Source organism: Nyctereutes procyonoides, unplaced genomic scaffold (assembly GCF_905146905.1).
Source record: "Nyctereutes procyonoides isolate TBG_1078 unplaced genomic scaffold, NYPRO_anot_genome, whole genome shotgun sequence".
NCBI lineage: Eukaryota > Metazoa > Chordata > Mammalia > Carnivora > Canidae > Nyctereutes > Nyctereutes procyonoides.
The window spans coordinates 9,524,426-9,547,552 of NW_026575160.1; the positions used below are offsets into that span (position 1 = coordinate 9,524,426).

General features: G+C 40.9%; 1 protein-coding gene across 1 annotated transcript in view; it reads left to right on the forward strand.

Moving 5' to 3' along the window:
* The window catches only part of DNAH11 (dynein axonemal heavy chain 11), a 299,232-nt gene that overhangs the window by 261,239 nt on the left and 14,866 nt on the right, over positions 1 to 23,127 (forward strand). Inside the window, exons 67-74 of the mRNA XM_055314731.1 lie at positions 155 to 325; positions 1,861 to 1,983; positions 3,211 to 3,404; positions 4,575 to 4,723; positions 5,654 to 5,781; positions 9,492 to 9,719; positions 16,188 to 16,379; positions 19,063 to 19,182. Of these exons, the coding sequence (XP_055170706.1) occupies positions 155 to 325; positions 1,861 to 1,983; positions 3,211 to 3,404; positions 4,575 to 4,723; positions 5,654 to 5,781; positions 9,492 to 9,719; positions 16,188 to 16,379; positions 19,063 to 19,182 (1,305 nt within the window). The remainder of the gene's footprint in view (positions 1 to 154; positions 326 to 1,860; positions 1,984 to 3,210; positions 3,405 to 4,574; positions 4,724 to 5,653; positions 5,782 to 9,491; positions 9,720 to 16,187; positions 16,380 to 19,062; positions 19,183 to 23,127) is intronic.

A 23,127-nucleotide genomic window follows, 5' to 3' on the forward strand; every position in this document is an offset into this window, starting at 1 on the left:
CTCTTTTGGAAAACAGGTGGCAGTTTCATATAAAGTTCATATAAAAGTTAAATATAAACTAACAAAGTGATTCCACATTTTTACTGTGTGTCTGGAGCTAGCTTGATATCACGCATTAGTTTCCACCCTTTACCAGTTACTTTAAATTCCCCAGGCTTTCAACATGCTGTTCCACAGAGCAATTGAGCAGGCTGACAAGGTAGAGGATGTGCAGGGGCGCATCTCAATCCTGATGGAGGACATCACCTATGCTGTCTTCCTCTATACCAACCAGGCACTGCTTGAAAGGGATAAGCTCACCTTCCTGTCCCAGATGGCTTTTCAGGTAAGGAAATCGGTCACTTGAAAGCATCCTCAGAGCCAAAATCCCATACCTCTGTCTATTAGCTGCTTTACTTCCACTGAAGGGAGACATGACACCTTTCTTAGAAGCCCTTGGTGGCCTGAGGTGAGGATGAATTTACCAGAGTGAACTTGGACATGTACAACTTTTGAGTAGGTCACAAGGTTTTGGTTTGGGTGGGTATGCATTTTAAGTGACCACATCATCTATCAGCCTGAAAACAGATCAATGAGACTTCCTCCTCACTTCTCAGGTCCTGTACAGAGCTTCCCAATTACTACTGGGGAAATTCTTGAAGATCAAAATTATGAGTCCAGGTCTGGGTGGTCCTAGGGGTCTCTCAGTCCCTTTAAAGACCAATGAATACATCAAAGAGCTCCAGGTTTCACACTGCCACCTTCAGTGGGATCTATCCTTTTATTTTTTTTTATCCTTTTATTTTTTAATCTTTTTTAATATGGACTTCAGCAAAAGATTTTTTTTTTTTTTACAATTTTATTTATTTGAGAGAGAGGCAGAGCTGGGGGAGGGGAAGGAGATGGAGAGAGAATCTCAAGCAGGCTCTCCATTGAGCAGGGAGCCTGATGAAGGGCTCCGTCTCATGGCCCTGAGATCATGCCCTGACTCGAAATCAATTTTTAATGCAGATGTCTAAAGGTTGTTTCAGTTAAGCCACTGCCTTCAGCTCAGGTCATGGTCTCAGGATCCTGGAATCAAGCCCCGCATTGGGCTCCCTGCTCAGCAGGGAGTCTGCTTCTCCCTGTCTATGTGTTCAATCTCTCTGTCTCTCAAATAAATAAATAAAATATTTTTTTAATAAAATATTTTTTAAATAAAAATTGTTTATTTCAGTTTACACTGTTTAATTGTATCTATAAAACATCAGTTTCCTTTTTTTCTTAATCTCACATTTAAGAAAAATCTTTCTGGGCATCTGAGTGGCATCGAGTTCTTGATTTCAGCTTAGCTCATGATCTCAGGGTTGTGAAATTTAGCCCCTCGTCAGGCTCCACGCCAGTTATTTAAAATTATCTCTCTCCCTCTCCCTCTGCCCCTCCCCCACCTCTCTTAAAAAAATTCTTTCACATATCTCATAGGTTATTAGATGTAATTTCTGTATCAGGACTAAATTATAATACTAGTTCTACCTTTTGTGTAGTAATGTGATCCATTATCACCTGAGGCTTTCTCAATTTGTGTAACAAGTTTTAAAACGAGTTTGAGCTCACGGCAAAAGACTAAATATGAAGGTATATTTCAAATAATTTGCTAATAGACATGTGTTAAAATTGTCCTCATAAACAGTCCTCATAATTATTTGATTTTTTTAGTCAAGCTTTTGAGATCATAGGCATTAATAAAAAATTATTATTTCAGCTTTAGAACAATATATATTGACAGGAACTGTCAGCAGACCTGGTTCTGCCTCTTCTCATATCTATTAAATGGTGACTACCTCCTGTGTCCTAATTTTGATATGAATTAAATGACCCTTTTCAATTTTGTGTGCCTTCAAGATCTTGCTGAGAAAGAAGGAGATAGACGCTCTCGAATTGGATTTCCTGCTTCGCTTCACAGTTGAACACACCTACCTGAGTCCTGTTGACTTCCTAACTGCTCAGTCATGGAGTGCTCTAAAGGTACATTAGGGAGATGGTTTTTCAGTTTTTAAAACTTACTTCAAATATCAGTTCTTGCAAAAGTAGAAATGTTTTAAAAATACGATTGATATATACCATTTCATTTGTAGAATTATGGTATGTAATGTGATATTCTTCATCTTTGCATTACTAAAGTACTAAGTGATTAATTTAATTGGAAATAAAGGAACTTTTGACCTACTTATGGGTGGAAAAGTTAATAAATATTTATAGGCTGCAGGGCCTTTGGCAAAGTCAAGGAATATAAATGAACATTTTTATCAGTTTGCCTAAATCTATCTTTTTTATATTATTTCTCTACTTTTTCCAAATATTTTTGTTTATCACATAACAACAAAGTAGTTTATTCTCATTACGAAAGGTTTAAGCAGATCAGAATGTTGTAGAGAAAAAAGTGATGGTTATTGATCAGCCCCAGATACCAATTCTTAACTCATTTTTCTGTCAGAAGATCCTACTGCTAAGAGTTTATTCCCCTAGACTTTGGAATTCCTTAAAGATGCTTGTTGTATGCTAACGTACAATTGTATTTACTCTTTTTCTAAGAAGGGAACATTTCTGCCCATTGAAAATAACCATTATTACTTATTTTTATAGTATATTTAGGTTTATTTGTAATCGAATTTTTAATTAGGTTATTTAGAATTATAAATTCAAGTCCATTTGTTGATCAGTCAGGATCTCAGCAGAAAACAGATGGCACATTCAAAGAGATGATAAAAAACAAATGTTTAACAAAGAGTGTGTTTTCACTGTATGGGAAGAAGACTAAGGGAATCAACCAGAAATGGAGATGGGAAAAGGAGTAGTTCCTGAAACTGCTGAGAAATGAAGTTATGGGCGAAAGCCAACCTATAGGATCCGTGGCATTTAGTAGAGGAATACAGCCACTGCCAAGCGAGGTCACCACGAGGAAAGAGCTGAGGAAGAAATACCCCCTCTTCTCTCTCTTCCAGCCCTCCTGGCTTGTGCTGGTGCCTCCTATTGGCCAAACCCAAACAGGCCAGAGAACTGGGGAGCTCAGTTCATACAATGCTTAGTGGTCACCCTCTCAGCAAGGCAGGAAAGGGTGTAGAGTAAATCTGGCAAGGAAATGAAGACTACCCAGCACAACTTGTTCACATGGGGTTCGATACATCCACTAGTCTTTATCTCAAACTCTCAGCTATTTCTTCCCTTCCTATCTGCTTCCCTGTTGAATGACAGGCAATAGCCCTTATGGAAGAATTTCGGGGCATAGACCGAGATGTGGAAGGATCTGCCAAACAGTGGAGGAAATGGGCAGAATCCGAGTGTCCAGAAAAAGAGAAGTTGCCGCAAGAATGGAAGAAAAAAAGTTTGATACAGAAGCTGATTATTTTGAGAGCAGTGCGCCCTGACAGAATGACTTATGCTCTCAGGTGGGGCATTTAGCATTTTTGGAAATGCACATTGACCTAGAGGAGACTTAGTCTTAGGGGCTAGGAGTCTCTGGCGTAGGCATTGGTGGTCCATATTGATGAGCCATAATTCTGTGTGAAATTTTGAGACCGTAATCACTATTGTTGTTGAAACACTAACTAGTGTGCCAGGCTGGAGTGAAACTGAGCCCATCCTTCCTGAAAACCTTCCTTCTGACATCAGGAAGGGAGATGGGGAACCACTGGAAATATTCTAGCAAGAGAGATGGGTGTCAGCAGAGTTCAGAGGCCAGGAGCACGCATTATCCCAGTGCAATTTCCACTGTCTTTATTTAGCGGTGTCATTTGGGCTCCGACAATTTTGCACGTCGAACAAAAATGAATTCCTATCATGGAGACGCTAATAGTCCTATAACTTTACAACCAATGCAATTTAAAACAGGAACCCCTGGCTACGTCTTGGTCCCTGTGTCCTTTTTCTTTGCCCTTTCGGCTTCTAAATGGTAATATGCTGCTTAATTCACACAAGTCGTGTTCTCACTTGAATTCGCCAGAGAGTTCTCAACTTCCTTCCTTTCGTGCTTCTCCTTCAAGAGCACTGACACACCTCAAGTCTTTTCCTCCACTTTGTCCAACTAATTTCCCCTTTGCAGATGCCTCTGTGTACCCTACTTTACAAGTTAATTCTGCTTAGTAGTACTTACTTTCTGCTAAATCTGATGCTGCTGGAAAATACTCCCTGGTTAATTGAGCTTCCCTATATTAGAAACACCCCAAAAAGCATTTGTATATTCATGAGAAGCCCAGCAGGCCGGAAAATTGCACTGTGGCAAATCTAATGAACTGTTAATAAGTAATGGGGGATCTGGCAGGAGATTTGGGGGATACAAAGCCATTCACAGGCAGCTGGTGGTACTCAGAGGGGGGTCTCAGTAGCCCCCCAAATGGAATGTAGGCTTTTGATTTTCAGAGCTGCTAAAGCAGGGAGGGATCTCACTGACATCAATGCATAAATCGAGCTACATTCATACTGTTCCGTGAAAACATCCCATGTAATGAACATAGTTGGCTTCCTTCCTGTGCTTGTGATTTATGCTGATCCAAGTTGTGGCCTTTTTCAAGGTCAAAGAGGACTGATCATGTCTTTTGCATTATCTTTTTTTTTTATAGGAATTTTGTGGAGGAAAAATTGGGTGCAAAGTATGTGGGAAGGACCAGATTGGATTTAGTTAAAGCGTTTGAAGAAAGCAGCCCAGCCACTCCCATCTTCTTCTTCCTGTCTCCAGGGGTGGATACCCTTAAAGACCTAGAGATTCTTGGTGAGGAGCCAGGAGGCTGGCCTTCCTGCCCTCCCTCTCGCCCAGTGCCCACCTGACCTTCCTCTCAATTCACAGCTAGTTTCTCTCTCTCTCTTCTCTCTCTCTCTCTTTCTCTCTCTCTCTCTCTCTCTCTCCTTTCCTCCCTCCCTCCCTCCCTCCCTCCCTCCCTCTCCCTCTCCCTCTTTCTTTTTCATTTGTTGGAGATTGAGTATATGGAAAATGTAAGGCTAATAACTCTGTAGTCTGAAGAAATGTTCAAATGGAACATTCCTCTGGTTGGCATAATGCAAGTTTCTTTTGTACTGTTTTCCACCTTTTGACTATATAAGGGCCAGAGGGCAATTTTCTCCATGCTAGTGTAATCTGGTGCCCCCTGTGACTAAATAGTGGTCATTAGAGCAAGCCTATTTGATTGTGCAAGGCACTGTCGCTTTGTGCTTTGGATTACTATTCCCCACAGCCTGCACTGAGAATACCAGGTTAATAGAGCTGTGACCTGACTGTGCTCGATTCAAGCATGGCCACAAGGTGAGAGGCTCCTGCATTTACCCAATGAGCCAATTTATTCAAAAAATGATGTGATATCTACCACATGTTGCTCCTTTTTATGAAGGAAATGCTTTGCTACTCCTGCAAGAGTTAATAAAGCTCAATAACAATACTTGCCATCTATCAAAATGTCAAAAGCTTCATTACCATAAAACCAGAGGAACTTATTTCCACAGGCTTTGCTAATGCTCACAAGGAGGCAGCTGTGGAGAGCTCAAAATGCTGCTTGTTGAAACGACAGAAGTTTAGTTCAAATTCTTCAGGAAAGTCACGTAGAAGGTGACAGCAGTAGCCACAGATGGGCCTGAGACACAGAATTCCAGACTCTTCTTACCTCTCCTCAATTCACTCTTCCTCTTACCATGTTGTATCCTCCCACAGGTAAAAGACTGGGGTTTACCATTGACTCGGGAAAATTTCACAATGTGTCTTTAGGACAAGGTCAGGAGACAGTGGCAGAAAAGGCACTGGAGAAAGCTTCCAAACAAGGACACTGGGTCTTACTCCAAGTGAGTATTACATCTTCTTGGAAGACACTGGGAATGAACACAAGGGATGGACAGTACGGAGTTGTCCAGACCAACGGGAATGATCCTTCCTCCTGCCACACGGTGATTTGCAGAGTTCTCGGGGTTCTCTCAGTATTAATGACACCTCCAAAGCTGCCAAGGGACTCTGCTGACAAGGATAGCTATCATCTTTTGAGGAACTTTCTAGCCATTGTGCTTTAAAACTAAAAATATGAGAGGGAACTCTCTCACTCTCCTGACTTAACAGATATCTGGAACACTAATAGTGCTTGAGGACAAACAGGCTTGTATAGATTGCCAGAGCCATTGTCACAATATCTCACATTTGCAAGTTGCTTTAAAGCTGACAGAGCATTTTTACATATATTATACGACTCTAACTCTGCTCCTAAGTAGTTAGTTGTGTTACATTTCCTTTGTGAGTGAAGGGGATTAGAGTAGATAACCCCTTTATCCCTTGTAGGGCTAGCATTATATGAGTCTGTGTCTCAAACCAGTATCCTCCCAAGTGGCTCCCTTGGCTGGGGATTCTAGCAAGAACCCAGGGGCAGGTGGAGCCCAGGCCAGCTTTAGAAGGCAATCTAGGAACCATGCTGACTCCTCCTCCAGCAAGGCATACCAGCTTTCTCATCAGGTCTAGAAATAGCCTTTTGATTTGCAGCACAGTGAACCCAAAGTTTCTCATTTATGCCAGACCCTTTACGAGGCAATTCATAGGCTATGTTATCTCTAATAATGACAGCTAAGCTGCAAGGACCACAGGGATAGGTATTGTTGTCTTCTTACACGGATCAGAACAGTGAGCCTCGGCATGATCAGGGAACCTCAAGGGCACACAGCAGCAAAGTGGCAGAGCTGGTCCTTGAGTTCAGTTCGGCTTGGCAGCAAGCAGCGTTTTTCTCTGATATCTCATGTGGCCACCTCTAGTGTCTCCAGTATCCATGGTTGATGTATTTTGCATTTCCGCATGAATAGGATTGGATTTATGAAGAAGCTGCCCGGAGTCTGAGCAGAATAGAACCCTCTGGCAAAGCAATACCTGTCACTTGGGTTATACTTCAGTAAGGTAACTTGAGCTCACCTGTTCCCCTCTGAGGCTCCCAAGGTCAGGCAGGTGACAGTGGAGGGTTTGTTTTCTTCAGAGATTGCAGTTCTTCCTCTGACAGTTGGGTAGATGCTGAGATCTTCCTGCAAAAGAAAGTTCTTTGAGAATTTTCATGTGTTCACCGGCTCAGACTGACAAGGAAGTAGGAGAGGTATGGGCATCCTAAAGACAGCATAGTATTTGAAGTAAAATGTTTGTTATTTTTCTATCTATGCAAAGTTCCCATTGGCCCCAAAAATTCAAGTTGTTTTACCAAAAAAAAAAAAAAAAATCTCAAAAGACCTTATCTTGTGAAGGATCTGCTTTTGGAAATCTCTTCTAGACCTTGGGTTTGTGTCCTTAGTGGTAAGCCAGTAACTTAGAATGCAACTGTTGAGCTGTTCCTCTCCACACATTGAGTAACTGGCGAGGAGAGACCACCCCGAGCTGGTGGCTATCCCAGTTTCTGGAGGTCTCTGCTATCTCTTTGCCATTTAAAAGAGAAGAAGGACTTTGAATAAAGGGAAGACCAGCATAATGGGAACTCATTATGTTGTTGGTAATGTAACGCTGAATTATATCAGCATAGGCATGTGATGTGTATGCACATGTTAGTGAGCTCTTAGCCAGACTCTCCAGTGGTCAGTTACTATGATCAGATGGAGCCCGTGGAGGGATAGTTAGCTAGTATTTTATCGGAAGCCCATACTCCAGAGAAAACTATTGCATAGGTAGCAGTAAGCTATCTTTGTCTCAGATACATACCAGATGGTTTGTGAATTGACATAGTGGATTTTAAAAATCTATTTTCATGGGCAAAATGGGTGGTTTCCAAGGTACATGGATTGCCTAAAAATGTTGCACAGGCATTGTTGCCCTGACCTTGGACAAGTGGGCACAAGAATCCAGCCAATGTCAAAGCCATGATCCTCAAGAATGGTTCCCAGGCCAGACTCCAGAGTGTGGCTGTGGTCAGTGGTGGCTCACCTGCAGATTTTTCTGTTCCTTGACTCCAGAGTCACTGCTTAGAATATCCTTCTACTAGTTAGTTTGCAAGTAAACTTCTCGAGTAAGATCTTGTAGACCATAAGTTAGGTCATATTTGAGCTTGCAAAACAGGTTTCATTGTTGTTGTTTCTGCTTGCTTGTGCAAGTGGCACAGTTAGGTATGAGGAGTACTATGGCTATAATCCAGTAGCAAGCTTGTAGGGTGGGAAACTCAGAGCCCTTCCTGACTGTGTAAATTTGCCTGGGTTGCCATACTAAAGTATCATAGATCAGGTAGTTTAAGCAACAGAAATTTAATTTCTTAAAGTTCTGGAGACCAGAAGTCTGATCAAGTTGTCAGTAGGGTTGGTTCCTTCCGAGGCCTCTTTCATTGGTGTGTAGTTGGTTGTCTCCTCACTGTGTCTTCACATGATCTTCCCTCTGTGTGTGTGTCCTAATCTCCTCTTTTTATAAGGATGCAAGCCATATTGGATTAAGACCCACTCTAATGGTTGCATTTACTCTTACCTCTTTAAAGACCTATTCCAAATACAATCACTTTCTGAAGTACTGAGGGATAGGACTTTACCGTATGAATTTTGGGGGACACACTTCAGCTATGACACCTACCAATGTTCAGTATTTGCCAAAGGGAGAAAAAGGTTCATAACGAAAACAACTAAATTGGCATAGGTCTGGTTACAACAAAACTGTTTCAAAGAAAGATACCTATGTTACTATTCCATTCCCTATTTGCATTTATTCTTTGTGTGTCTGTGTCTGTGTGTGTGTGTGTGTGTGTGTGTCTGTGTGTAGCTTTTATAACATTAAGTGTTTTTCTTTGTTGGGAAAAGCTACATATCCCCAGGAGTAATGTGGCAATCATTATATTTAGGATGTCTCTGGCGCCAGAGAGCATGTGAGGCTAGGGCCTTTGTACTGCTCCCACAGCGCCAACAGCCATGTACTCTGTGGGTGTTTAGGATGAGAGAGTTGGAGGATTGTGAATCACAAAACTGAAAATGAAGAAGTGATGGTGGTGACATATATTTCTTTCGGATTTTTGACAGCTCTAGGGTTTAATGAAAATAATGTGTTAGGAATCCACAGAGCATCTTAACACAGAGTAACTTCTTTTTCAGCTAGCCATTCACCCCTCACATCCTTTGGAGTTCATATACTAATGAGTAAGCATTGAGTAGAGGAGGCTGGTATCAGAAACAATGAAGTGAGTGATGAGGTACATTTCTGGCTTTCAGTTTTTATACTTGACTAAACTAACCAGATAAGTCTCCATAATTGAGTTGAACTGTGACAAAGAAAAATGTCAGGAACCCGACTTCTCAGAGGTGACTGGTGGGTGTTGGAAGTAGGTAAGCTGTGTTGGAAGGAGATTTGGGTTTGCAAAGATGACCTGTGGTGATTTAGAGCCCTATCTGTGTTCACTGTGCAGTTAATTGTGTTTTGGTGTTTTGCTCCCTAACATGATAATCCAGGAAAAATTAGATCCTGGTTCTCTGAGTTTTCTACACATTTGTATATGGGAAAATGTTGTGATTCCGTAATTTAAGTAATATTCTTCAATTTCACCAGAATTATAAGCCATACTGTTTTTCAGAATGTCCATTTGGTAGCCAAGTGGCTAGGAACCTTGGAAAAACTCCTTGAAAAATTCAGCCAAGGAGGCCACAGAGATTACAGGGTTTTCATGAGTGCTGAATCTGCACCTACACCAAATGAACACATCATCCCTCAAGGACTTCTGGAAGATTCCATTAAAATTACTAATGAGCCCCCCACAGGAATGCTGGCCAATTTGCATGCCGCCCTCTACAACTTTGATCAGGTAAGAAAGCAGAGCCTGGTCTGAGGGCAAAGTCAGGGTCTTCTCACAAAACCACAGGGCCATTACCAATGTGTGCATCTCATGCAGAGGGTTGAAGTGAAGTATCAGTGTGTGGCTTAATGTCTTGAAAGGATCGCCCTGCCATTCCCTATCCCGGTGACTAGAAAATCTATGTTTTGCCTTAAAACTACAGCCATACACTCAGTTGGTTGAGCTTCTGACTCTTGGTTTTGGCTCAGGGGGTGATCTCAGTGTTGTGGGATAGAGCCCCCAGTCCCACTCTGTGCTCAGTGTAGAGTCTGCTTGAGATTCTCTCCCCCACCTCCATCACTCGGACTTGCATACACACTTGCTCTCTCTCAAGTAAATAAATAAAATCTTAAAAAAAAAAACAGCCACATGTTTAAGGAGAATAAATTACATCCTTTTCTGAGGAACCTGCTTATTGAAGACAAATGGGGCAGACAAGTATCTCTTAGCACAGGAAGAGAAGCAGCCACTGTTACTCCAGTTGCTGTTACTGAGGACGGCAACAACAGTAATGACATGGCAAGAGTTCCAATATCATATTCAGTGTTTTAGATCTACTTTTGACTTTAGTAGAGTTAAGTCTTCTTTTTGCAGTATATCCATGGCGCCGTCTTATTTATACTTTCATTTCCTTCCAAAATAAAACAAATAAATTGATACAAGCATAAATACTACCATTATAATTATTCTCCTTGTCCAAATTATCACAACATGTATCATAATCAAGTCTTTCAAACAAGTTTCCTTTGTTGTTTCTCTGAGTTCCCAGTTCTTCTGCTTTCTTAGACACCCTTAGGAAACAGTGTTTGTTTGTTTGTTTGTTTGTTTGTTTGTTTGTTTGTTTTAGAGAGAGAGTGTGTGAGTGAGGGGCCAGGGGAGGGGCCTGGGGAGAAGGAGGGAGAATCTCAAGCAGGCTCCATGCCCAGCACAGAGCCTGACCCAGGGCTCCACCTCACGATCCTGAGATCATGACCTCAGCCAAAATCAGTAGTCATGTGTTTCACCAACTGAGCCACCCAGGCACCCTAAGAAACAGTATTCTTATTAAGAGAAGTAGAATGAACCCCAAAGTGGAAATGCATATGGTTTGGTATAAATATTAAGCCTCCTGTTAGAAATATTAACACTCTCTATGAAGCACACCAACATGCTTCACTTTTTCACTAGTGTCTCTTGGGCCAATACCCAAGCCAACATTATGAAGGAATTATAATAATTGGCCACCTAAGATTACAATTTTGAAGAATACAGTTAATTACCTATAAATCAAGTATATATATAGAAACACACTAGACTGTGTAAACAAGGCATTCAGAAAAATCTTGTTGAGTCTATTACATAGTTGCAGGATGTTTTCTTTTGTGAACCATGGCAGGCATGTATTTTTTTTTAATCCCTCAGTTGATAATTTCTGACTATATGATATTCTCAAACTCTTTCCCAAAGTAAATACAAAAAAAGGAATTTGATATACTTTTTTTTTTTTAGATTTTTAAAATTTATTTATTCATGAGAGACAGAGAAAGAAAGAGAGAGAAAGGCAGAGACACAGGCAGAGGGAGAAGCAGGCTCCATGCCAGGAGCCTGACGTGGGACTTGATCCTGGGTCTTCAGGATCAGGCCCTGGGCCAAGGGTGGTGCTAAACCGCTGAGCCACCCGGGCTGCCCAGAATTTGATATATTTAAATAGGATTATCCAACCTCCTAGGACAATTGTCTGTATTTGTGAAAAAGTGAGATTTCATGAACAAATATGCTTCACTCCAATTATCCTTAAGCTTTTTATTGGTAAGGATCTTTCTGATAATCTGATAAAACTACAACACTCTCCCCAAGGAAATGCACATTAAAAAATGTGTTGCATTTCATGATAGAGGTGAAGATTCCCCAAAGCCTCTGCATGAATCCCTCCTCATGTTCTACTTTATTCATGAAAGTAAGTATCAGTTCTTTTGACTATTATCTGGAAAGCCACTTAGATTAACTGAAGATTACAACTACCAGAAAGACTCAAGTACTTCCAGGGGAAGTATTTATCTAGTAGAAAGGATCCTCTGAAATATTAAGACTAAATTTGGTCATAAGTTGCAAAAGCAAAGTTAATCAAAGTTACTCACTTGATGAACTTCCTATCAAACCTATTAGAGCCAAAACCAACCCAACAAAAACTCTAAAGGAAATCTAAAAATTGTAGACTAGTCTTATGAATGTTTACCTGTCATTGTGTTAGAAAATAAAATGTGGGTTTTATTCAGATGATGTAATTTAAGGGTATTAACCTGTACTCCCTGGTCATCTGTTGACTAGGTCCCCAGCACTCTTTTATTGGTTAGAATTATGCTTGGCTACCTGTGAAAGAAGTATGAAACAACAGTAGCTTTAAAAAGGTTAAAAAGTATTTCTGCCACATGAGAATTGTGGAGGTATGTCATTCAGAGCTCAGTGTGTCACACAAAGTCGTCCTCAGTCTAGTTCTTTTACAGTTCATTGTTTCTGGGATGGGCTTGCCAGGGTCCCAGGTGGCAGCCCCCATATCCATGTTCCTTATAGTAGGATGAAAGAATGAACAAAGAAGGTGGCCATGAACACGTTTGCCTCTTTTTTAAAGATGCTTTCTGCAAGAGAATATATAATATTTCTCCTTTCATCTCACTGGTTATACACAGTCACATTGCATTACCTACCTGCACAAGAGGCTGGGAAAAATCCATTTATCTTGGGCAGCCATATGCCCAGCTAAAAGTCAGCAACAAGACATTTTAGGACAGGCAGTTAGTGATCTGTATCACAGACTTCCCACTTTCCCAAGGCTGCTTGTATCATCCTGGGTGTTTTGTGTTGCTGCCATGGTCTTATGTAGCTGAAGCTTGTGACATAGACCAAGGGTAGTGAATGCCATTTACTTTGGGTACTTATTTGGGTTAGGTAAATGAGCTCCAGTTGCTCGTGTTGTCTGGGCACCCTCCTCAGATGAGAAAAGCACCCAAGGGATCTGGACAAATGGACTGTTCTCTTTGGGTGTTTTTGTTTTGCATGCTTTAATATTCAAATCAGTTCAATTTGCATTTTAAATCTTACCCCCAAATCAGAATTTACCTTTGAACTTTGATACATATGTTCATAATGAACAAGTTTAATATTAGTCCTTTATTTTCCTGAGCATTCCAGAATATTTATATAAATGCAATCATTAAGTGATCAAGATGTAAAGAAGTATTTCCTGTAGGGTCCTGCCTCCCTATGTGTTTTAGCTCAATAGCACCTGCCTCTTGAAGATATCACAAGGGAGTACTATTTAGGTTGCTTTCATACCCAGATAATAACCACATTTTTAAAATAAAAACAGATTTTTTTTCTTTTCTTTTCTCTCTCTTTCCTTTTTTTTTTTTTTTTTTTTTTTTTTTTTTGACAGAGCACACACTAGCAGGGGCAGGTGAGGCATAGAGAGAGAGAGAGGAAATCCCAAGCCGGCCTCATGCTCAGCGTGCAGCCCAACACAAGGCCCAATTCCATGACCCTGAAATCATGACCCCAGCCATAGTCAAAAGTTGGACACTTAACTGACTGAGCCACCCAGGCACCTTAGTCTTTTTTTCTTGTAAAATTTGTAGCAGAAACAATTGGTAGTTGTGCATATAAAACTGGCATCTGTGTGCATACAATACTGTTCTACAAGTGTGGATACCTGTTCTCTGTTCACAGTGCTATTCATGTATTTTCTGATAATAATTTGCTCATCATTTGGTTTGTAAAAATATAAATTACCTGAAATGTAGAATGTCAGGTAGACTCATACTTTTTTCTAATTAGAAACACTTAATTTATATTTTTTTCTAGTGGCATTCATATTATCAGAGCATAATGAAACGGCATTGAGTTGCAATTTTTTTTTTTTTTTTTTTGAGAGAGAGGAGTAGGGCAGGGGAGGAGCAGAGGGAAAGAGAGAGAAAAAATCTTAAACACGATCCCAGCTTAAGCAGTCTCCCACGCCCAGGACAGAGCCCAATGGCAGGACTCAATCTCACAACCTAAGATTATGACCTGAGCTGAAATCAAAAGTCAGATGCTTAACCCACTGAGCCACCCAGATGCCTAAGTTATATATATTTTTAAGCACTGAGGATAAAACTAAATCGATTATATGAAACATTTATGGAATTAATATACTTGTTTATTGTAGTACCTTGGTTTTCTGTGGACTATATGTTATTCAGGGAGGTGTTAGGTGACATGTTAGATGATAATTTTTATTTTATTTTATTTTATTTATTTATTCATGAGAGACACACAGACAGAGAGAGGCAGAGACACAGGCAGAGGGAGAAGCAGGCTTCACACAGAGAGCCTGATGTGGGACTCGATCCTGGGTCTCCAGGATCATGCCCTGGGCTGAAGGCGGTACTAAACCGCTGAGTCACCTAGGCTGCCCTAGATCATAATTTCTAAATAAGTTTCTCCTAGAAATTCCTTACATTTAAAACTAACATATTTTTATATTCTTCAAGATTAATTACAGTTATATAGTTTCTATTTTCTTCTTTCATGAGCTTGTGTTTTATTTCATGTTAGTTGTAGAAATGTTATATTTAATGATGGTGTATCTTCAGCCCTGCAAATTGCCTAGAAATGGCCTAGTGTTTTCAAATGACCTAGTGATTTAGTTGGGTCAGCACTAGGGATGGCCTGGTCAGTTTTAGAACTATATCTAGTAGTAATAACCCTGGATTCTGATGAAACTGATACAGAAAGAAACTAAAAAGCTTCTTCTAGGGATGCCTGGGTGGCTTAGCTGTTGAGCATCTGCCTTCAGCTCAGGGCATGATCTGAGTCCAGGATCGAGGCCTGCATCAGTCTCCCTGCATGGAGTCGGCTTCTCTCTCTGCCTGTGTTTTTGCCTCTCTCTCCCTCTCTCTCTCTCTCATGAATAAACAAATAAAATCTTTAAAAAAAAAAAAACACCCTTCTTCTAGTCTTAGAACAAGACAAGTCTAGTCTTGGTTTAGACTTTTACTAGAAGTTGCCTGGGAGATCAGATCTGATCTCCCACCTGAAAGGTGCTAAATGGCCCAAGTTGTCCAATCCATTTTAAATAGACTGGCTATAATTTGGCCATTTTAAAGTACAAGACAGGGTAGCCCAGGTGGCTCAGCGGTTTAGTGTCGCCTTCAGCCCAGGGCCTGATCCTGGAGACCCAGGATCAAGTCCCATGTCAGGCTCTCTGTATGGAGCCTGCTTCTCCCTCTGCCTGTGTCTCTGCCTCTCTCTCTCTCTCTCTCTCTCTCTCTCTCTCCCATGAATAAATAAATAAATAAATAATCTTAAAAAAATAAATAAAGTACAAGACATAAAGTTTCAGCTTTGGCCTTATCTTCTACTGCCCAACATCAGTTAAAGTAGTCCTTGTTTGCCTCACAGAACTGCCAAATTTGAGAATAAAGTATTACTATCTTTAAGGCAAAAATTGGATAGCTGTTGTTCACCTTTTAAATTTATGGCTGTGTAGCATATCAGCATGCTAAGGTTTAATTTTCCCTCTACAATTTCAAAAAAGTATTATAGAGTGTATAAGCGTGTGTGTGTTCCAATCTTCCATATGCCATTCTTTCTACCCAGCAATGAATTCTACTTTAAGTTCATTGGAAGGAAACCATTTGTCAGGGTGACTGTATTTGCTCAGGTACACTACAAAATTAGTGATCCAAACAAGATGACTTCTCTCACTTGTAACTAGCAGCTCTGTTTCATGACCTTAGCTACACACCCAAGCTGGTAGATGTTTCTGCTGGAACTCACTCATGGCTTCCATGGTTGTCTGGTCATCCTCATTTCTAGCCCACAGAAAAAGGAAAAGAGTGACAACCAGGGCAAGCAATGTCCTTTTAAGTAAATGACATGGGAATTGTACACATCACTTCTGTGCAAATTCCTTTGGCAAGAACTTGGTCATATGGCACATCTGGCTTCAAGAGAGGATGGGAAATCGTTTTTTGATGGGTGGCCGTGTGCCCCAGTAATCTGTATTACTATGAAACCAGAGGAAATGAAGGGCTGGGGTTAAGTAGTATTCTGCTAAGTTGATGAAACTAAGGTGGAGTCCTCTGGTCAGCTAGATTTTTCAAGGAGAATTTTGCAGGGGAAAATGATGTCAAGCAGTATTATCACTGCTTAGAATGAATCCTGTCATTGTCTAGTGAAGTTAGAAGCATTCAGTAAAATAAATAAGAAAAGTCAAAGCATTTCTCTTAAATTAATAGTCTGGCAAACGCCAAATGGCCAGTCTCCCATTATGCTCTGATAGGATAGACAGCCGTGCTTAAAACTGTCTGGCACCCCTATCTTCCATCTCCCTCAAGGTTTTATACAAGATCATCGAAAATTCAGACCTTTGCTCTTGGAAACCATGCAGAAGGAAAATCAAATATTTTCCTTTTCTCCCAGGATACACTTGAGGCGTGCTCCAAGGAGCAGGAATTTAAAAGCATCCTCTTTTCTCTGTGCTACTTCCATGCTTGTGTCGCCGGGAGACTGAGGTTCGGCCCCCGGGGCTGGAGCCGCAGATATCCCTTCAGTCCTGGAGACCTCACCATTTGTGCCAATGTCCTCTACAACTACTTAGAGGCAAACCCTAACGTAAGTGCCAGTAGTCGGATAACCTCTTCCCAAGAGTGTACTGAATCTGTCAGTCTTTGGCTACTATCAAATGGACCGTAATTTCTCTTTCGAAGCTATTATTGAAATAGCTGACACTATATATGCATCTTCTGCCAAGTGTGAAAATAAACCAGATCAAAGGTTTTCCAGCAGTGGATGCTCGAACTTCATAAGATAGGTCAAACCAGTTCTACATCAGCAGCTTAGTGAAAAAAAAAAATGTCCTTCATTATGTTAACAAAAACAGTGGTTTACATGTGCATATATGCCAGATTCATTAGGCAGGTAATGAAGCATTTGCACAAATGTAATTACATACAGCAATTCTGACAGTTCATAACACTGCATTAATAATCACTACAATTAGTTCTTATGATGGAAGCAATTTACAGCGCGTCACATGTATAAATAATGGTGCATTTCCTGCATATGTCATTATTATGTATTAAGGATGCCACCTTGTTGTGACTTTCTCAGTTATGTTCCCCTTGATTGGAAGTTAAAGGTAGATGAATGATTTTATTTCGTAGCTAAAATGTGTTTTACAGATGGGAATGGGAATGCTTCATCAAGAACATTTGTGTAAACTCTTATAAACCCAGTGATTGGATTTCAAAAAAGGAAGAACCATTTGTAAGAATTTTCTGGCTTCGTCCTCCAAAAGGAAACATTTCCCATTCAGTTAAATCTGTTAAAATTGAGATATATTTGTCAAAACCAGGTGTTATGCTCTGGGCTACATTTTCTATAAAGGGCCTTTAAAAATGACTCATCTGTGTTTCTATGTGTAAATGATTCCTTTATGTTCTTTCGGCGATCATTGTTACGATTTTCGTGACCAAATAAGTCTCCTCAAGCTTCAAAGGTGATGTGACTGCTATCAGAATATGTGCACTTAATATATAACATGGGTGTGTTCTCCTGAGGAACACATTTTGAGGAGGTTGTACCCAAAACAAATGGCGTTAGTATGGTATGTGATGAACAATATTCCATATCTACCATTTTTAAAATATACAACATTTGCTCATATTTTGATCTTGTAATAAATAGTATTTTGTGTTGACCTTAACACATTTTGTTTACAATATTGCAGGCAAAATTGACTGTTGTAATAGTCCTGGGTAGAAAGTGAAATGGACCACTTAATCCTTTTATACAGGTGCTTCATAACTGTCCCCTGAGGCTGAGACAGGGAATATTACCCTATTCCAACTGAGTGTCATGTACAGCGTCGAGTTAGAAATGATGAAGAGAAAGAAGGGAGCGGACTCCTGTTTCTCCCTGGCTCTCCCATCCTGAGACTTGGCAACCCCAGGTGGCCAAGTGAATCGTGTCCTGCCCGCCGCCCCACTGTTGTTCCAGGATCCACACAGCTTTCAGTTTTTCACGCCTCCTCCTCTCTCAGATGTCTAGACCCAAGCCATTCACCACACATGGTGAAGCGAGTTGCCAGGACTTGAGAGCTAGGTTATGAGCACAGAGTTGGGCGGTGCAGAATGCCCTTTTCAAGGAGGTAGATGTTAAAAACAAAGAGCAAAATGTGAGGGGAGAGAGTCAGTTATTGAGAAGGATAGATCTCCAGTTGATTAAAATCTCCAGGGAGCCACATATCAGGTGGTAGGATACATAGCTGGTATGAACAAAACGTACCAGAGAAGTGAAATGGAGACCTCTTTGTTTCCCGTGCATTCCATGAGAACGATGTGGACGGTGCCCATGGGGTGGATTGGGGAGCATGCTACAGGCCAGGCTCTTCGCTCTTATTTCTCGCTCCCATCAGACGAGCTTGAAAGAAAGACCCATTTGAGGTTCATTTATTCAAATTCAAATAAACTTGTAACAAGTACATTGGAACAGTTGAAGCAATTTTACTTGTTCTGTCAAATCATGCAACAAATGAAGGCTATAATTAAGTTTTTACTTGAACTGCTGGGAGGCAATCTACTGCCCCTGAGGGTATAAAGGTTCCTGTCTAGAAAGGCTTCATCACAGACTGGCATGTTTTGCAAACCCAGAGGAAGCTAAAGGGTAGCAGAGAGAGGCTTCAAGTCCTGCTAAGCCAAATAAAGAGGAGACACCGTTATATTTCTTGAATACTACATGGTACAGTCATTAGAACCCTTAGAATAGCCGTGTAGTAGGCCAGTCATGCCCTAACCCGAGCCCTCGAGTCAGTTGGTAGCAAGGAGATTGGTTTGCCTGGATTTTTGCAAGGGGATGGTTTCCTAAGTACACCCCAAATTCAAATGGTACAAGATTTTCTTTATTTGCCTAAATGAGATAATAAAACGTGCTATTGGATCATAAAAACAGGACCTAGCTCAAAGGCCCTGCGAACTAATACCTTTTCTTGATTTGGGGATGAGATTCTGAATTTATAAAGTCTCCCAACATATCATGTTCTAGGAATGATTGCTTTAAAATCTGCCTTAAATGTTCAGTGTTAGTGAATTTTCTCCGAAGGTGTTTAAACAGACTGAATGTAATTCTATGTAAAAGCCTAGACAATTTCTGAACCTCTTTTAAGCCCTCCTGTTGATGGGGATTTGGGGAGACACAGTGTTAGAGGAGCTTGGAGAGAGGCTTGTGCTGCTAACTGGCCTCTTTAAGGCAGATATACTGGGCCCGGAAATGAACATTTGTGTGATTTTTCTCCCAGGTCCCATGGGAAGATCTCCGTTACCTCTTTGGTGAGATCATGTATGGGGGCCACATCACAGATGATTGGGATCGCAAGCTGTGTCGGGTGTATTTGGAAGAATTCATGAATCCATCTCTGGTAAGACACTTAATAATTCATTTTACAGAGGAGAAAATCCTAGCAAGAATTTTTTTTTTAAGTTTTATTTATTTAATCTCCTCCTGACATGGGGCTTGAGCTCATAATCCCAAAATCAAGAGTCACATGCTTCTCCTACTGAGCCAGCCAGGCGCCCCTCTAGTAAGAATTATTTTAACTAATTCCACTATATAAATACTTCTGGCCCACTGTCACAGAGGTTGGAAATTTGTTAGAATTGCAGTCTTTTTTTTTTTTTTAAATTTTACTTTTTTTATGATAGTCACAGAGAGAGAGAGAGAGAGGCAGAGACACAGGCAGAGGGAGAAGCAGGCTCCATGCACCGGGAGCCCGACGTGGGATTCGATCCCGGGTCTCCAGGATCGCGCCCTGGGCCAAAGGCAGGCGCCAAACCGCTGCGCCACCCAGGGATCCCGCAGTCTTTTTTTTTTTTAATTATTTATCAGAGAGAGAGAGAGAGAGCACGCTTGCGTGTGTACATGTGAGTGGGGGAGGGGCAGAGAGAGAATCTTCAGGCACTCCCTGCTGAGCACAGATATCACCTGAGCTGAAATCAAGTGTCTGATGCTTAAACCTACTGAGCCACCCAGGTGCTCCAGAAATGCAGACTCTCGGGCCCCATCTCAGATCTATGAAGTCTGAAACTGTTTCAATAAGACCTCCTAGATTATTTTTGTGCATCATTCTCATGTTCTATGCCCAGATGAAGGACCCTCACATAAACTGTCTGACTGGATCTTTGGAATAACCCTGGGAAGTATGCAGAACTGACACTGTTAACCACTTTTATAGAGAGAGACTGTGGCATGGCTTGCCCCAGGTCCATCAGTTACAATGGGCAAGAAGAGCTCCATCCAGAAGACAGGAATTTGATTTCAATTTGAGGATTCTAAAATAAGTGAAATCTGTCACAGAAGCCATGGAATTCTAAATTTTGATCACTAATTCTTTAAGTATGTGCTCAAGAAACATGTGATGCGAGAACCCAGTCTTCCACCTGTGAGGAAAGGGTAGAGCACCGCCTGTACTGGAGTTGAGAGAGACTAAGCTCCTTTTCCCATTTCTTATCTTAACGACCCTGTCGGCAAAGACCAAACAGCTGTTCAGTTTGTGACCAGGGCTGTATTTCTGGCAAAAGTGCTCTGTCTCTGTTTTCCATATTGAAGTAGCTGAAAGTGGTGGCCACACTTTCTTCATGCTGCGTCTCTAAAGGCTGCCATAGCCATGGCCATTGCCTATTTCTTGGAAACACAAGGCACACTACACCACGCTGTCTTTTCCCACTTGAACAAGATACCAACTCTGTTTAAAGTAGTGCTGTGTAACTTCTTTGACATTGGCTATAGCAAGTTCTTTCTAGATAGGTCTCCTGAGACAAGGGAAATAAAAGCAAAAAAAAAAAAAAACTATTGGGACTTCATCAAAATAAATGTTTCTGCACAGGAAGGAAACAATACAACTAAAAGGCAGCTTATGGAATGGGAGAAAATATTTCCAAATGACGTATCTGATTAAGGGTTAGTAGAAGCCAAAATATATAAAGAATTTATAAAACTCAACACTCAAAAAACAAATAATCCAATTCAAAATGGGCAGAAGACATGGACAGACATTTCTCCAAAGAAGACATACAGATGGCCAACAGAGATATGAAAAGATCCTCAACATCACTCATTATCAGGGAAACAAATCAAAACTACAATGAGTTACCACCTCACACCTGCCAGAAGGGCTAAAATCAGCAACACAAGAAACAGCAGGTGTTGGCAAGGATGTGGAGAAAGGGGAACCCTCCTATCCAGTTGGGGGGAATGTAGACTGGTGGGTGCAGCCACTGTGGAAAATAGTATGAAGTTTCCTCAAAAATTAAAAATAGAACTACCCTCAGAGGGGCATCTGAGTGGCTCATCAGTTAAGCATCTGACTTAGGCTCAAGTTGTGATCTCGAGGTTCTGTGATTGAGTCCCACATCAACCTCCCTGCTCGGTGGGGAGTCTGCTTCTCCCTCTGCCTCTGCCCCCGCCCCCAGCTTATGCATGTGCACTCTTTCTCTCTCTCCAATAAACAAATAAAATGTTAAAAAAAATGGCACCTTATGATCCAGCAATGGCACTACTAGGTATTTACCCAGAAAACACAAAAATACTATTTCAGAGAAATACATGCCCCCGGATGTTTATAGCAACATTATCTACAATAGCCTCATTATGGAAACAGCCCAAGTGTCCATTCAAATGGATGGAGAAGCAGTAACGATGTAACAATGGACTATTAGCCATAAAAAAAGAATAAAGTCTTGCCAGGTGCAATAGCATGGATGGAGCAAGAGGGTATTATGCTAAGCAAAGTCAGTCAGAGAAAGACAAATACCATATGATTTCATTTATATGTGAAATTTAACAAAACAAATGAACAAAGAAAAAAAAGGCAAACTAAGAAACAGACTCTTAACTACAGAGGATAAACTGATGGTTAAGTGGATGGGGGGGTGGGGGGAAATAGGTGATGGCGATTAAGAAATGCTCTTGTGATGAGCACTGGGTGTTGTGTGGAAGTGTTGAATCACTATATTGTAAACCTGAAACTAATATTACATGGTATGTTAACTGGACTTTAAATGAAAACTTAATAAATATGCAAAGGACTGCAAAAAAAATAAAGTAGTGCTACATTTTTTAATGGTTTGAACAACCTCCTGTTTATGATTTTTGAGAACTTCATCTTATTAAAGTATTACATCGTTTTGATCACTTTCCTTTAGTCTATTTTGAGAAATAATCCTGTCGTAGAAAATATGGTCTAGGGCAGCCCAGGTGGCTCAGCGGTTTAGCACCACCTTCAGCCCAGGGTGTGATCCTGGAGACCTGGGATCGAGTCCCGCCTCAGGCTCCCTGTTTGGAGCCTGCTTCTCTCTCTGCCTGTGTTTCTGCCTCTCTCTCTCCGTGTCTCTCATGAATAAATAAATAAAATCTTTAAAAAAAAAGAAAAAATATGGTCTATTATAAGTAGTCTAATACAGAAAATTGAAGACAGATTTTTTTTTTTTTTACTACTTTTAATAATGTTAAACAATTTGGAGACAATGCCGGGGGAAAAAAAAAAAAACTTTCCAGGCCTGTGACCATTATTTGTTTCCTTTGCCGTGAGACTCCTGGTCTTTCCTTAGTTCTAATGAGCAGGATTTCACAGGTCAGAAAGACACTTTCAATTTAATACAATTGGAAGTCACTCCTCAGAAGAGGTCTGGGAGCAGGTTACCATGGAGATGGGAAAGATAAACAGTGTCAGGCACGTGGCCTTTACCGAGGCTGATTTCTCCAAATGATGGTGGAGGTCAAGGGGCAGAGTGAGAAGCTCATGCTGACGTTCCCTCTCTGGCTGTGGCCTGAGGATAGGGAGCCAATTACTGTTGCCAAACTAGACAGTCCATTAACCTTCCCAAGTCTGAACTCCCATCCAAATAGTTGGACAATAAATATAAATGATGAAACCAGAGGGGCAGCACTGGAGTGGGGGAGAGCCCTTTAGAAATTTAGGTATCCACGCTCCCATGGAGATCTGCTGACGTTTTCGGCTCCAAATGCTCCATTTGAAATCTTGCATCCTCACCAGACGGTGCCACCTCTCAACAGAGGAAGTTAAACACTTGCCGACTTGGTGTCAGATGCTGCAAAATCCCAGTTCTTCTGTTCTCTTGCAGATGTGTCCTACTCTTGCTGTTTATATTGGGAACTCAATCTAACACTTGTGCATCTGCAGGACATCTCTTCACCACTTCTCACGTTGGTTAACTTGTTTAGAAATTAGGACCTCTGGTTGCACTGAAAGTTGTCATATATTAAAAACTCTTCTGGTAATAGAGAATAACAATCAGGAGGCTGGGCTTTAAATAAAAAACAATAGTTTTTATTGGGTTCAAATTCA